This window comes from Sceloporus occidentalis, unplaced genomic scaffold, assembly GCF_023333645.1.
Source record: "Sceloporus occidentalis isolate IW3139 unplaced genomic scaffold, rSceOcc1.0.p SCAF_55, whole genome shotgun sequence".
NCBI lineage: Eukaryota > Metazoa > Chordata > Lepidosauria > Squamata > Phrynosomatidae > Sceloporus > Sceloporus occidentalis.
Window position 1 is genome coordinate 5,833,068 of NW_028317035.1, and position 14,640 is coordinate 5,847,707.

Here is a 14,640-nt window from a genome sequence, read left to right on the forward strand (position 1 = left end):
TTTATTCCCAGGGATTATTTTAAGCAATGCCACCGAGTCTTTTTGAAGTACATTTGGTCGTCTGGACACCATCGCCTCGCTTTTTCCCATCTGGTTCGTCCTAAGCTCCTGGGAGGCCTGGGTGTCCCACACTTGGAGTTGTATTACCATGCGGCTCATCTGCGTCGTGTGGTTGAGTGGACTATTAGGGCTCCTAAGCAGTGGGTGGCACTGGAGGAGGACGCTCTCCCGCACCCCATACACTCTTATCCGTGGCTGTCCACCCCCTCCCGGCCCACCGCTCGCCTTAAACATTGCACCATTTCCCCGACTATGCGGATCCTCCGGAAATACATGTCCAAGGGTTCTTTGACGTCCTCCACTAGCCCTCTCTTCCCCATCTCTGACAATCCTGCCTTTGCCCCTGGCTACAGAACAGGCAGGACTAGACCGTTTTCTCCTTTAGTTTCCGGTATTTTGCGTTTCTATCATATTTCTGACTCGGACTCAGTCAAACCGTTGCAGACTCTGTTAGGGGCGTCTCGGCCGCGCCCGCAAGACACCTTTTTTTATGCCCAAATGCGCCACTTTATTGCTTCTTTACCGTGCTTGATGAGTTACCGCAGACCTCTGACGGAATTTGAACGCCTGTGCACCTATAAGTCTGAGCCGCCCCACCTGGTTTCCACACTGTACTTCATCCTCCTTACTCTTGAGTGCTCCTCTAAGCCGTATTTCCTGGCCCTTTGGGAACGGGATCTCCCGGCTCTCTCCGGGGATGAGGTATGGGATAAGATTATTCAGTTGGTTCATAAGGGCGCTATCTCAAGTAGAATCCAGGAAACCTCCTACAAGTTATTGATTCGGTGGTATCGCACCCCACACGCTTTACATCAATTCCTCCCGGATGTCCCGGACTGTTGTTGGAGGTGTGAGACGGGCCCTGGCACTATTTTACATATTTGGTGGTCTTGCCCCTTGGTTACCCCCTTTTGGAGGCTAGTGGAAGGGGTGATTCGGGAAGTAAATGACCCTCATTATGTGCTGACCCCCGAGGCGGCTCTCTTGCACCATACATCGCTCCCGGTCGCTGTTTATAGACACTCAGTGACGTACCATATGTTAAGTGCGGCCAAAGCTGTTATCCCCCGTTTTTGGAGAAGCCGTGACACTCCGCCGATCCAGGCTTGGTCAGCAGGATGAACTTTATTGCCCACATGGAGGAGTTGGTGTGGGCCTCCAGGGGCAAGGAATATTTGTTCATCAGGCGCTGGTTCTGGTGGAAGGAGCTCACCTCTTCCCCGCGCTTTCCTGCTCTTTTACAGTCCGCCTGAGGGGCCCCTTCGGTCGTGTGGGTTTGCCACCCCTGGGTCCGTTTGCGCGGCTCACCCTTCCCTGCTCTGGGTGTTCCCCTCTCTTTGTGTCCCTCGGCTGCTTCGCTAGCACTTAGGTGTTATGTGGTTGTAGCGACACGCGCCATCTGACTCTGATTTTTATGTTGTGTTCATGATTTTGTTTTGTTTGTTTTTGTTTGCTCTCTCCGTACGGACATTTCCGTGTGCTTACTTATGTGCCTTTTTACCATACGCATTGTGTTGAGGGGGTCTTTGTTGGACACTGATCTCCACTTATCTAACCTGTCTATTGAGCACCTCTGCTCCACACTATGTACTTTTGCATACTTCTCCCTTTCGTTCCGTGTCACGATGCTCTCTGTCATGCATGATTATCACCCTGTGAACCGATATGTCGTTTGCCTATGACCATTGATTCATCGTGATTTATTTTGCAGTGCATTGTGCTTCTGTACTATACCTGTGCCTTTTGGTATGTTTTCGGATGTAACACACTGTTGTATACCTGATCTTTTATTAAACGGAGACTTGAAAAAAATAAAAATAAAGTAATTACAGGGACACTTCCCCCATCATATCCACATTAATGCATGGTGGTGGTGGTGTCCTAAGAGACCCCATGTGTGCATCAGCATAAAGCAATCCCATTGGTTTCCATGTGAGTGCGTTTCTGCCTGAAAATATACATAAATACTTTAATTTGCATCTTTAGCCTCTCTACCATGTCTAATAATGTAGCTGTTATTTCCCTACTATATTGTCTTAATGTTGCAAATTCCTTGCCTTCACATGTCATTGTCACTGTGTCTCATCATGTATCGTTTTTTTAGCACATTACTGTACGCCTACCACACTTTTGGGCTTAGTTGCTGAAGTGGGAGCTTGCCAGAGAGTTGTGAGTTTAGCTCACTGACTCCATCATGAACTGTGCATGTTTTTGCTGCAAAATGGGCTAAAGTGGCACTACATAGTAGTGTTTTTGATTACAGATGCTATGTTTCTCTTCAAGCCTATGTTTTGTCTAGTGCTCCCAAATAATTAATTGTACCGTAATTGGATCTCTACTTGTTGGATGCCCCAGTTCTACAAAGATATCACTGTTTATCAGTCTGTATTTCTCATAACCTGTCTCTGCTTTCTAAATCATATAATATCTTACATGCACCGCTCTACTTCATGGGGGTTATGTATAAAAAGCAGTTTGCAAAGCAGTAAAATTGGTTCAGCAATATCTTTCACCCTGATCTCCTCCTCTTTTTCTGTATGACCCATAGCTCTCTGGCAGTATGATGAGCCTGTTTAGTGCTGGGGAGGTACATTCCTTAGAGGTTCGTGGCTGGATTCAGTTCTCGATCCAATATGATCCACCTAAGAAGGAGCTGAGGATCCTAATTATACAGTGCAGAGACCTTACAGCAGCCCACAGCCAAACGTCTAACCCGTAAGTAATAGATGAAATGCCAATCTGAGGTATGGTCAAGGGAGGTAGGGGTAGAAGTAACTTAGCACAATAGATCTGAGAGGTTATGATAATAGACAGTAGAGAATGGAAAGACAGTAAACATATGAGGTGGGTGCACACATTTTCTTGTAACCATTATTTATTTTACACTCACATGTAGGTATGTGAAGTGCTATCTACTACCAGATAAATCCACACAAGGCAAGAGGAAAACAAAAGTGAAGAAGAAGACGCTGGATCCTTTGTTTAATGAAACTCTGAAGGTAAGTTATATGTGATGGTTTTTCCCTTTTCTACAGAACAATGGTTAACCTCTTCATCTTTTGAACCTCTTGTGTGCCTGTGAAACACTGAAGGCAATTGCTTTAAGAGACATGCTTCATTTGGCCCATGCACTAAACTAAAACTAAAGTGCCACCAGAGGTCACCAATCTCTCACTCTCACTCTCTCTCTCACTCTCTCTCTTTTATCCTCTCTTAGGGTTTGTGGATATCAATACTAGAGTCCAAAGACAGATTTGGATTATGAATATTTTAATAACAAAAAGACAAATGTTACACAGTGCCAGAATTACAAAAAAACAAGGCATACAAAATAAAAATAAAACAGCAAACAGTTCTTAAAAACAAAGGGACTCAAACACAGGACTCTCACTCACGAGTTTCTTTAATAAGCAGGCCTGAGGAAACTCCTTCATTCCAGATGGTTTCTTATGATGTTGTTCCGATCAGAGTAAATCGTGGAGTTCTTCTTTGATGTCCCTGTATTGCCCCTAAATCAGACTCTCAGAAAACCCCTCCACTTAAGCTAGGAATGGAATTCCTATAACTCAGGATCCTTATCGGTTGGGCCATGAATCACCCCAGGGTCCTCTGGGAAGATGACACCTCTAGCCAGAACAGATACAGAGGGCATGCACAAGAAACTGATTTAAATTAACATCATATGAACCCATTCAATGCTTACACAAAGAAACAAACCACCTCTGCTAGATTACCCTTCCATGCATCCACTACATCATATGAGTTAATCCCTCTACCGCTTCTGCTTGGAGAATGTTTCACTAATCTACCACCCTTTCAGCAAAGTAAAACATCCCTACATTAGATCTAAGCCTTTTTTTTGCAAGGTTGATTTCTGCAGTTTCCTGACTCGTTTGATACCTCTTTATTTGCAGTACAAAATGGAGCGCTCTGAGCTACAAGGTCGATTCCTAAACTTGTCTGTATGGCATAGAAGCTCACTAGGGAGAAAACTTTTCTTGGGTGAAGTAGAACTGGACCTTGCATCCTGGGACTGGAGGCAAACTCAACCATCCTGGCACAATCTGCAGCCGCGAGTAAGCAACATACCTTTTCTTAATAACCTGATATCTTATCCTAAGCTATATCTATATGTATATCATTAATACTTACTTAAATTCCCGTAATCTCTTATAAGAGTGCCCACTCCTGCAGAACTGCTTTAACTCAGGGATATTTGTAGATTTTCATGCATGAACTGCTTGTTTTAGCCCCTAACACATAAATTGCAATCCACCCAGAGCAAGTTCCACTATATTGGGGTAAATCCTTAGAACTTAAATAGAAACAACCAATAGTTGTTAACAGAGGAGTGCTAGCACATTCTGTCCCAGAAGGACAGGTAAAGTCGTGGGGCCTTCCGCACCCCACCCTGGTAGTTTATGTATGAACTAGAACACACATTTACACACACAAACTCATTCTAATACACACTTATTCTAACACACTCAAACACGGCAACAAATACAGACTCACTCTAAATAACTGACTGCTTAATACTGCAAAGTGACATCTATAATGATATAATTTGAAGTCTTATGGCAATAGCCTTGAACCCGGCTACCGGGCTCCCTGTTATTTTTAATTTTCTGTTCCTAGCAGAGGCACTAATAGAAAGAAATGGCAACAGCAAATCATCTAGGTGAATAGGATTTGGTGATATGGGGGATCCTGACCATATGGCATTTTCTGTAAAGTGCATATTTAATTTGGTTAAAATAAAGATATAAATATATAAAGATGTAGAAACCATAATAAAGGCCACCTTTCACCACCAAAATATTGTTTTAGTTGTCTTATTTTTAAGTTTATCAACATCACACACATTGAATAACTATCTGGTGAATGAGGCTCAAATTTGACACTACATTCAGGAATAAAAAAAACACATTCCACTTTCACAATTTAATTTAATTTGGGACCAAATGCTGGATTACAGCTACTGGGAAACCTTCAGTGCCTGAGGTGGCATAAACTTCCTGCAACTCGCAGAAGCCCCCGATGCTTTTCTATGGGACCACGGCAACTTTTCTCTGCAAGATGGTCTAAATTCGCTTTTCAATTGTTTCAGAAACAACTTAATCTGACGCAAGGCACTCGGAGCATTTATTTATCTTCTCTGTCAAATTTTCCTGTTCTTGAACAGGGTATTCAACTATTCATCAATGTCCTGAAGACAAATGCTTCAATTTTACAGCAATATTATTAATATTGTGATATAATGTACACATGTTAGACCCTTGTGGTTTGGTTATATAAACCTGAACCATAAATGATCTTGTTTTTAATTGTTTTTCTACAAAATGTAGATTAAGAAAAGGCAAAAAAATGTTTCTGAGATTCGCCACCTGTTATATAACAGTAAAATCTGTGACTCATGATTATCTTATTTTGGACCAGAGCTAACCTTTGCTGTTCCCACAGACCCCACTGTCACCAGACTTCCTCTATAGCCGTGGAAGGCTCAATATAGCTACCAAGTTCATCCCTCAAGGCTCTGATGGTGAATCTTCTGAAACTTATCTCTGTAGTCATCTTTCTCCCCAATTGTGTTCTGTTTTCTAGCCTATATCCTCCTAACTCCAGTGGGCTACAGTATCCTACATTAATTAGTCTTCCATACGCCATATGTTTGTCTCCACCATAATTCTCACTTGCCTTTATCCTACTTTGCAGGCTTTGGCCTTCCACCCTCTGGGGAGCTCCACATTTGGGTGAAGGAGGCTCAGCAGCTTGTACCTCATAAGGCTGGAAACGTCAGCTCTTATGTAAAATGGTAATGTTTGCACTAGAGTATCTCTACCCTCACTGTTTGCCTTCACCCTTTTCCTCTAGGGTCTCCATTTCATATTTAATTTGTGCTTCCCTCTACTATTTTGCATCTCTTGCTTCCAATTAACTCCTCTGTGTCCCTTTGTTGTAGTCACACTAAATTAGTCATCACTTTGTCCAATCACCCATTTCTCTTCCTCCTCTCCTTCAAAGACCTTCAGCTTTTTAGCAAATCTGTGCAACATTTTCAACACATAGGTACTGTTATCTTTAAGCTTGTTTTGTTATCTATTCAATTCTAACCACTTATTTTGTTTCTCACCTGATGCATTTGTCGTGCATCTTCCCTTGTAATTTCTTTCCGCCTAGTTGCGTGCTTCCGGATGATAGCCCATCCAGTATTCAGCGTACAAGAGTAATAACACATAGCTTGCAGCCTTTGTTCAATCACACCATGGTGTATGATGGCTTCCGTGTAGAAGACCTGACTGAGGCATGTGTAGAATTCACAGTTTGGGATCAGGGGACTTTATCAAGCAAACCCCTGGGTGGAATTCGTCTTAGCACTGGCCGTGGTAAGTCATGATGAATTTTCTGATTCGAATAGATGGGGAAACCCTTGCATACACACTCATACAACACACGCTAACACAAACTTACACACTCATGCTAACACACTCTCCCTCTAACACACAGTTACATACATACTCTTTCTACACACCCACGCTAACACATACACGCACACATTCACTCTAACATACATACACCATATGATCAAAAGTATGTAGACACCCCTCCTAAAAATTGAGGTTAGATGTTTCAGCCACACATATTACTAACAGGTGTATAAAATCAAGCACATAGATAAACACTGGTCGCATTGAAGAGCTCAGTGACTTTAACAGTGGGACTGTCATAAGATGTCACTTTTGACACAAGTCAGTTGGTGATATTTTTGCCTTGCTAGATCTGCCCTTGTCCTCTGGAATTGTCTAGGAGTAACAACACCTCAGCCATGAAGCAGTAGACCACAAACACTCACAGAGCAGAAGTCCTTAAGCACGTAGCACGTGAAAATCACCTGTTCTCTGTAATCATTTGCTACAGAGTTCCAAACTGCCTATCGAAGCAACATTAACACAAGCAATGTGCGTCAGGTGTTTCATGAATTAAGTCTGCATGGCTGAATGTCGCTATGTGCAATGCCAAGTGTTAGCTAGGGTGTAGCGTTACGCACACCACCACTGGGCTCTGGAGTGGTGGAAGCATGTTCTCTGGAGTGATGAATCACATATCACTATCTGATGGATAAATCTGCCTTTGTTGGTGCCAGGAGAATGCTGTCTAGTAATAATACCGAACGGACGGCAGCAGAAGACGGTGAGGCAGGTAAGTGTCGAGTACCCGCTAGACGTGGGTACTCGGGTGAGGTGCTACGCCATGGGCCATGACCTAATGCTACAGTATACAAAGAAATTTTTGACAATTGTATGCATTGAACTTTGTGACAACAGCTTTGGGAAGGCCCTTTCCTGTTCTAGCATGACTGTGCCCCTATGCACAGAGTAAGTTCCATAAATACTGTATATGCTCTGAAAAATCTGGTTTGGAGGAACCTGAGTGGCCTGCACAAAGACTTGACCTTAATTAACATCTTTGAGAAGAATTGGATTGCTGATTGCAAGCAAGCCTTTCTCGTCCAACATCAGTGCCTGTCCTCACAAATGCTCTCTTGGGCTAATGGGCACACATTTCCACACTGCAAAATCTTGTGGAAAGCCTTCAAAGAAGAGTGAAGGCTGTTATAGCCACAATGGGGGGGGTGTTCCATGTTAATGCCCATGGTTTGATGGGATGTCCACCAAATTCAAAAAGGTCAGGTGTCCACAGGCATTCGGTCATATGGTCTACATACCTGTCTGTTGGCTGGGTACAGGTGGTAGCCATTCTTGTCCGAATCAGTGATATTGCAGATAAGAATCAAAGGGCATTTTAGACCATACACATAGAAAACTGCACCAGGCAAGTGTATGGGAACACATCCACACCTCTTTATAAGGGAAGAAACCAGATCTTTTATACACATCAGAACAGGAAGGTGATTAAACAATAGATACGGATTTAGACTAGGCTTTGAAACAGATTAACCAATAAATGGAGCGATTTACTCAAAAATAACAACCAATAAGATTATGGTTCTGTGGTACTTTACTTGGCTTACTAATGCACTGGTACCATGAGCTATGTATGAATGCATGTAAATACCCTACCTGATATTGATCCTCCCTGAAGCTTTCTTGCTTTTTGCTCACTATTTTGAGTTGCTGTCTGAATTACAAAAAGGGAAACATGTATTGACAAGTTACAGAATTACTTTGATTTTACTATAAGATCATGTTCAGCACCACTAATTCCCACTAAATAGAATGCTGCTTGGTATGTGAAATGCACTTTGGATGTTTCAGTACTAGAAGAATCAAGCCATTACAAGAATGTACAGTACAGGAGAGTACCTCCGAGTAATCATTGTACAAGCATGCCTTGGTTGCATTTTTTTTGAAGACATGATAAATGGTACTGAGCATTGCTTCTCTGCCTTCTCTCACCTGAGGGCCCAGATGCTTCTATTTCCCTTACAGGCTTGCCTCAACCTGCGAGTGTCACTGACCATACAAAGTGCATAGGCACAAGAAGGCTTTTTCACCTTGCTTCTGCCTCTGAGGATATTTATCATCCTGTGGGCTGGGACCTTAATGGTCACTTTTTTAAAATATTTGTCTCAAATGCATTTGTTTTGAATTTTGAATTTGGTTTTCCTTCACTATTTGTACATTTTTTCAATTTTTTTTCATTGCAAATGCCCAAAGAGGAAGACTATTTTGTAGAATCACAGTATTCTCTTGAAGAAGGCCAGTAAAGCCATGGGATTTCAAAGCCTTTGCTGCAGTCCGGCTGCTGGCTAGGGAGCAGAGGGCATTTTGTCTCTCTCAAGCACAGCCAACAAGGAAGGGAGTGAAGACCCTGTCCGAATTGCAGGCCTTTTAGCCGGAGTCAGGCAGGAGAAGAAAATTGAGGCTCAGTAATGTACACAGGCAGCCACGTATTTACAGACTTGCTGTATCTTATTGTGCTTAGTTTCTGAACGTTTATTCCTGTAACTGTTTTGTCTAGACTGTAAAGCAGGTACACCCAACATACTGCTAAGAGCCATTATTGTTACACATTAGTGTCTTACACATGATGGAACTTGCTAAGTGACCCCAACAAGCACTAGAATAATCTCTCATGATCAAACTTTCACTGACAAAGTCGAATGAGGGCAGTTGCCGAGGATAGAAAAATCTAGTAGATAATTGCTAGGGCTATGGACAGTAGTGTACGTCATCTTAAGGTTGCGAAAAATATAAAATCGCTGTTTCATATAATAAGTTGAAATTATATTCTCTATAAATCTGTTTATATGCAACAAACAGTTAATTATACTTAGAATGTATACTTAGAACAATTTGCACAGCTAAACTAACTTGGGGAGAAGCCCCATACCTCTCCTCCCAAACCACCCCACTTCAATTGCCCACGGAGAAAACCCCAGCTGCTCCCTGTTTGGCCGCACTGCCGCCTGTTTCCTGGCCCAGAAAACAGATGAGCCACACAGATCGAACAATCGAGTGGCAGATGAGGAAACAGGACCTGGAAAACAAACATTAAAGAAGTGAGTCCAGATGAACACGAACATGAAGTAGGCTGCCATCGCCTCATGCATCCCACCGAAGCATCAGGCAGGCCCCCTCTAGCTGCCTCCATCGTCGCCCCAATCCTAAAAGAATGAAATAATGATTGCTGTAAGTTCCTCCAGCTTTCATATTTATGGGGGGACAGAGACCAAAGTAAGGGGGGGCAATTATAAAACGCTACATCAGGGGCGTACCTAGAGTATTTGGCACCTGGGACGGATCCTGTATGTGGCACCCCCCCACACACACACACTTTAAAACTGCATAGCTTCTACCGTTATATACCGGCGCAGACAATGACGGTGGTAAGCATAACACCTATCACTATATACTGAGGCAAACATTGATGTGGTGTAGGCCTACCACTTCATTAGTAGTAGGGATGCACCGAAACGAATTCTGGACTGAAACCGAAAATGCAGCATTTAGCTGTCCGAAACCGAATATGACCCCCCCACACCATAAATAAAAATCTAACACTTTTATTTAAAGTAAGTAACACACCAAAATAGGACAAAACAATTAAATAACAATATTAATATATATATTTATATATATATGATTGTTAACAGCAATCACATTCCTATCATGCCCAGGCATACCCAGATTCCAGGATGTACTCACAGACTTGGCATGATAGGAGTATGATTGCCCTATCTAACCGATCTCACTCCCTTCTACCCTATCTACCCCTTCTCACTCCCTTCTCCCTATCTACCCCCTATCCCCCATCTCACTCCCTTCTCCCTATCTACCCCTCCTAACTATCTACCCTCTTTGAAGTTCACTTACCTTTCAGGAGTCCTGTGGTGGGGGTGCAAGGCCTCTGTCTCCCAGCTCTGCCACTGTATGGAACAGTATAGAGTGATGGGAGTTATGATGTACTTTAGAGCATAAATTATATAATGGAAAAATACATTGGAAATGGTACAGCATAAAACCCATCACTCTCACACACTTACCAAGCCACACTTACCGATGCACTCTCACTGTCACTCCCACTGAATGCTTTTCTACCGTTCCTCTTTTCTCCTTGCAGCTCCTTTTCCTCCTCTTCGCTCCTCTTCTTCAGTTCTTCTGTCTTCTTCCGGTTCAGAGGGCACGGACGGCGGTGGGCGCGGCTTCAGTGTTGTGCGCCAGGATCTGATAACAAACCCCGGCGCACAGCAGCTGTTGCCGCGCGGATCGCAAGGGAGCAGTATCGGAGGTCTTTAACAGGGAGATCCTTGAACCGGCTTAAAATCACTCAAGGGAGCCGGAGGTCTGTTAAAGACCTCCGATATCGCTCCCTTGCGAGCCTGCTCCTCCAGCGGCGGACATTACTGTCCGTCTCTGGAGGGGTGCCGGGTGCCGGCAAGTTGGCACCCCCCTGATGAGCGGCACCCAGTGCGGACCGCCCCCCGCTAGGTACGCTGCTGCGCTACATATACACTATATTTATAGTGCCGATATATATTAATATAACACCCTGCTACCAATATATTCATATTAGACCCTGCTGCCAATATATGTTAATATTAGACCCTGCTGCCAATATATATATAAATATTAGGCCCTGCTGCCAATATATATATAAATATTACTTCCTGTAGTTCAGGTATAGATCAAATAAACAACACATGGAAACAGCATTTGCGTATATAGATCAACTGAATAAGACATAACAATACATAAATAATGTATGGAAACAGCATAGCAGGTATAGATCAACACATTAACACACAAACCCAGCTTTGCATGTATAGATCAATTGAAAAATCACATGTGAACTCACCACTGAAAATGTAGATCAAATAAACAGAATCAGACATACAGATCATGTATTTGCAGGTATACAATAATAATGCATGGAAACATAGCATTGCAGGTATAGATCAACTGAATAAGACATACAAACCCTGTATTTGCAGGTATACATAAATAATGTATGGAAACATAGCATAGCAGATATAGATCAACAGAATAACACACAAACCCAGCTTTGCAGGTATAGATCAATCCACACATTAATTCATACTCTCACTCATTCACACAATTCATCCACACATTAATTTGTTTATTCTCTCATTTTGTTGTATTCCTCAACACATAAATTAATTATCTCACTCATTCAAACTTTTTATTTCAATATTCTTACTACCCTCCTTTCTACCCTGTCCCCCCTTTTCTCACCATCAATCCTCTCTCCCCCTTCTCACTATCTACCCCACTCTCCCCATCTCACTATCTACCCCCCCCTTCTCACTCACCCTTTTCCTCCCCCTTTGTAGATCACTTACCTTGCAGAGGTCCTGCGGTTGGAGCGAAAGGCCTTTGTCTCTCTGCTCTGCCGCGGTGGGCGTGGAATATTACGTCATGTCTGCTTGTCTTCAGCAAACTGTGGGCTTTCTTGTGCATCATCTTTGGAAGAGGCTTCCTTCTGGAACGACTCTACTTCTGGGCAGTGTATGGCTTATGGTCCAAGCATTGACAGGCTGACTCCCCACCCTTTCAACCTTTGCAGCAATGCTGGCAGCACTCATACGTCTGTTTCCCAAAGACAACCTGTGGATATTACGCTGAGCACGTGCATTCAACGTCTTTGGTCGACCATGGCTAGGCCTGTTCTGAGTGGAACCTGTGCACTCTGAAACTGTCTGCTGTATGGTATTGCCAACCGTGCTGCAGCTCAGTTTCAGAGTCTTGGCAATCTTTTTATAGCTTAGGCGATCTTTATGTAGAGGGAGGAAAAATGGCTAATTGGGCCCAATTTAGACATTTCCACTTAGGGGTGTACTCACTTTTTTTGCCAAGGTTTAGACATGAATGGCTGTGTGATGAGTTATTTTGAGGGGACAGCAAATTTACACTGTTATACAGGCTGTACACTCACTACTTAACATTGTAGCAGCGTGTCATTTCTTCAGTATTGTCACATGAATAGATATAATAAAACATTTACAAAAATGTGAGGGGTGTACACACTTTTGTGAGATACTGTATACATATAATGTGTGAACTTGTGTATGTGTGAGCATGCATGTGTACTTATGTGTGTGTGAGCATTGATGTGTTATTGTGTGGTAAGATGGAATGTATGTTAGTGAGTATGATTGTAATTTGTGTAAGTGTGTTTATGTATGTTGTATGTAGGAAGAGGGGGCAAGGGGCAAAGAAGGCACAGGCCAGTTGTGTGGGGCCAAGATGGCACAGACTAGCTGTTGAAGTTGATTGTTCACTACAGTTCTTTGGTTACTTTGCCATATCGTGTATCTTAAGTGCTTATTTGTTTTGTGTTTTCCTAGGGAGCAGTTACACCCTCCCTGTGAGTTGGATGGATTCTACAGAGCAGGAAAAATCATTCTGGGAGTCTGTAATAAACAGATCAGGTGAATGGATAGAGGATACGCTGCCATTAAGACAGAACCTCACACCACGCTGATCTTGAAGCAAGAAAGTGGCCTGATGAAGAATCTGGACTTGGACTGAGTGGATGCTTAATGCCAGCTTGTCACCATAAAACAAATGCATATTAGCCACTCAATACTCCATATTTAATCCCTCATGAGTGAATGAGAACTTCAGTAAATTATCTAACCCCATTTTGACTTTGTCAGATAAACACAATTTTTTGCAGACTTCTGAAAAATAGTATATGTGAGATATTACATAATTCCTCAAAATACTGCAAATTGCAGTAAGGGAGATTTTAGCAAGGATTGATCTTAAATATGTTCTATTACTAAAAACACAAACTGCAACCCTTGGGATGAAGAGTAAAATGACACATACAGTCAGGGCCGGCCCAAGGCAAAATGCCGCCCCCCCCTTATCTACCCTTCCTCTCCCTCCGTCCCTGCCGCCCCCCCCCCATTATCTACCCTTCCTCTCCCTCCGTCCCTTCCGCCCCCCTTGTACTTACCTTTCAGCAGTCCTGCGGCGAGTCTCCCTGTTCGGTCTCAGTGCCGGCTTGTAATGCTGAGCGCCGGAAATCTTCCGGCACTCAGCATTACAAGCCGGCACCGAGACCGAACAGGGAGACTCGCCGCAGAGGAGAGAGAGAGGGGCGCCGAGCGGGTACTGACAGCTTGGTAAGCGAAAACCACTCGGCACCCCTTTCTCTCTCGCTTTTAACAAAAACAAAAAAGGGCTTGGGGCGGCAAAGTGCCGCCCCTTCAAAAGTGCCGCCTGGAGCGGTTGCCCCACTTGGCTCCATTGTCGGGCCGGCCCTGCATACAGTACAATAAAAAGTACTAAGTGTATGTCTGTGTACTTTTATATGGCAGAATTATACATTTAATTCAGAAATATGCATATATAGTGATAGATCTAAGCAAAACATATGTGTTGTGATGTTTTTAAAATAGGTCACTCATTGTCATACATAATGTCTATGTCAGATTTGTTTCCATTAGGCATAATAAATATTTAAGGGCCGGAAACAAATAATAGCAGGCCCTGGCTTGCCATATGTGCTGGTGACAAATAATGCATTCTGCACATCATCAAGCCTCTCAGACAGCCAAGGTAACACCATAGGATGTAGTCCCCAACCCTCCCTGTTCTGAACATACTTGGTCTCATGCTGTGCTCATGCTCATTTCCAGATCTGGGCATCACAATGTAGGGTGCACCTGCATGTATCTAGCAGGGGACCACATACCTGTGATCTACGGATTGCTAGCCTTAAGGTGCCAGGGTTCATTTCACTCATGAGTATTGAGCTTCCTTCTAAAGGTACTTTATTATCCCTAGTTTAAATTATTGTTTTATTAACCTTTTTGATATACAGTATTTTTGTCTAGAGGTAACAGGTTCTTTAGCTTTGGCTAGTATCAAACATTTTTGAAAGGTTGCACTTGTAGTGGTGTTGGCCTGTGACAAGGATGTCTGAAAAATAATAATGAACTGTCAAAGCCTGGATGAGAATGGCAAAACAAAAAAATCAAACAGGTGATAGCGATGAAGAGATTGGCCCCAGGTTTACTAAGGGAACTGGGAGAAAGAGAGCTCCTTGTGTCGTGTACACCAGCTTGAATATATTCTTACTCAGGGC

General features: G+C 43.1%; 1 protein-coding gene across 1 annotated transcript in view; it reads left to right on the plus strand.

Annotated features, from left to right (window-relative positions):
- LOC149287989 (synaptotagmin-like protein 1) overlaps window positions 1–13,026 on the plus strand; it is a 36,090-nt gene extending 23,064 nt beyond the window's left edge. The window contains exons 8-14 of the mRNA XM_089492311.1: window positions 2,609–2,775; window positions 2,957–3,059; window positions 3,975–4,136; window positions 5,524–5,602; window positions 5,776–5,875; window positions 6,241–6,446; window positions 12,890–13,026. Of these exons, the coding sequence (XP_089348437.1) occupies window positions 2,609–2,775; window positions 2,957–3,059; window positions 3,975–4,136; window positions 5,524–5,602; window positions 5,776–5,875; window positions 6,241–6,446; window positions 12,890–13,026 (954 nt within the window). The remainder of the gene's footprint in view (window positions 1–2,608; window positions 2,776–2,956; window positions 3,060–3,974; window positions 4,137–5,523; window positions 5,603–5,775; window positions 5,876–6,240; window positions 6,447–12,889) is intronic.
- The last annotated feature ends 1,614 nt before the right edge of the window (window positions 13,027–14,640 follow it).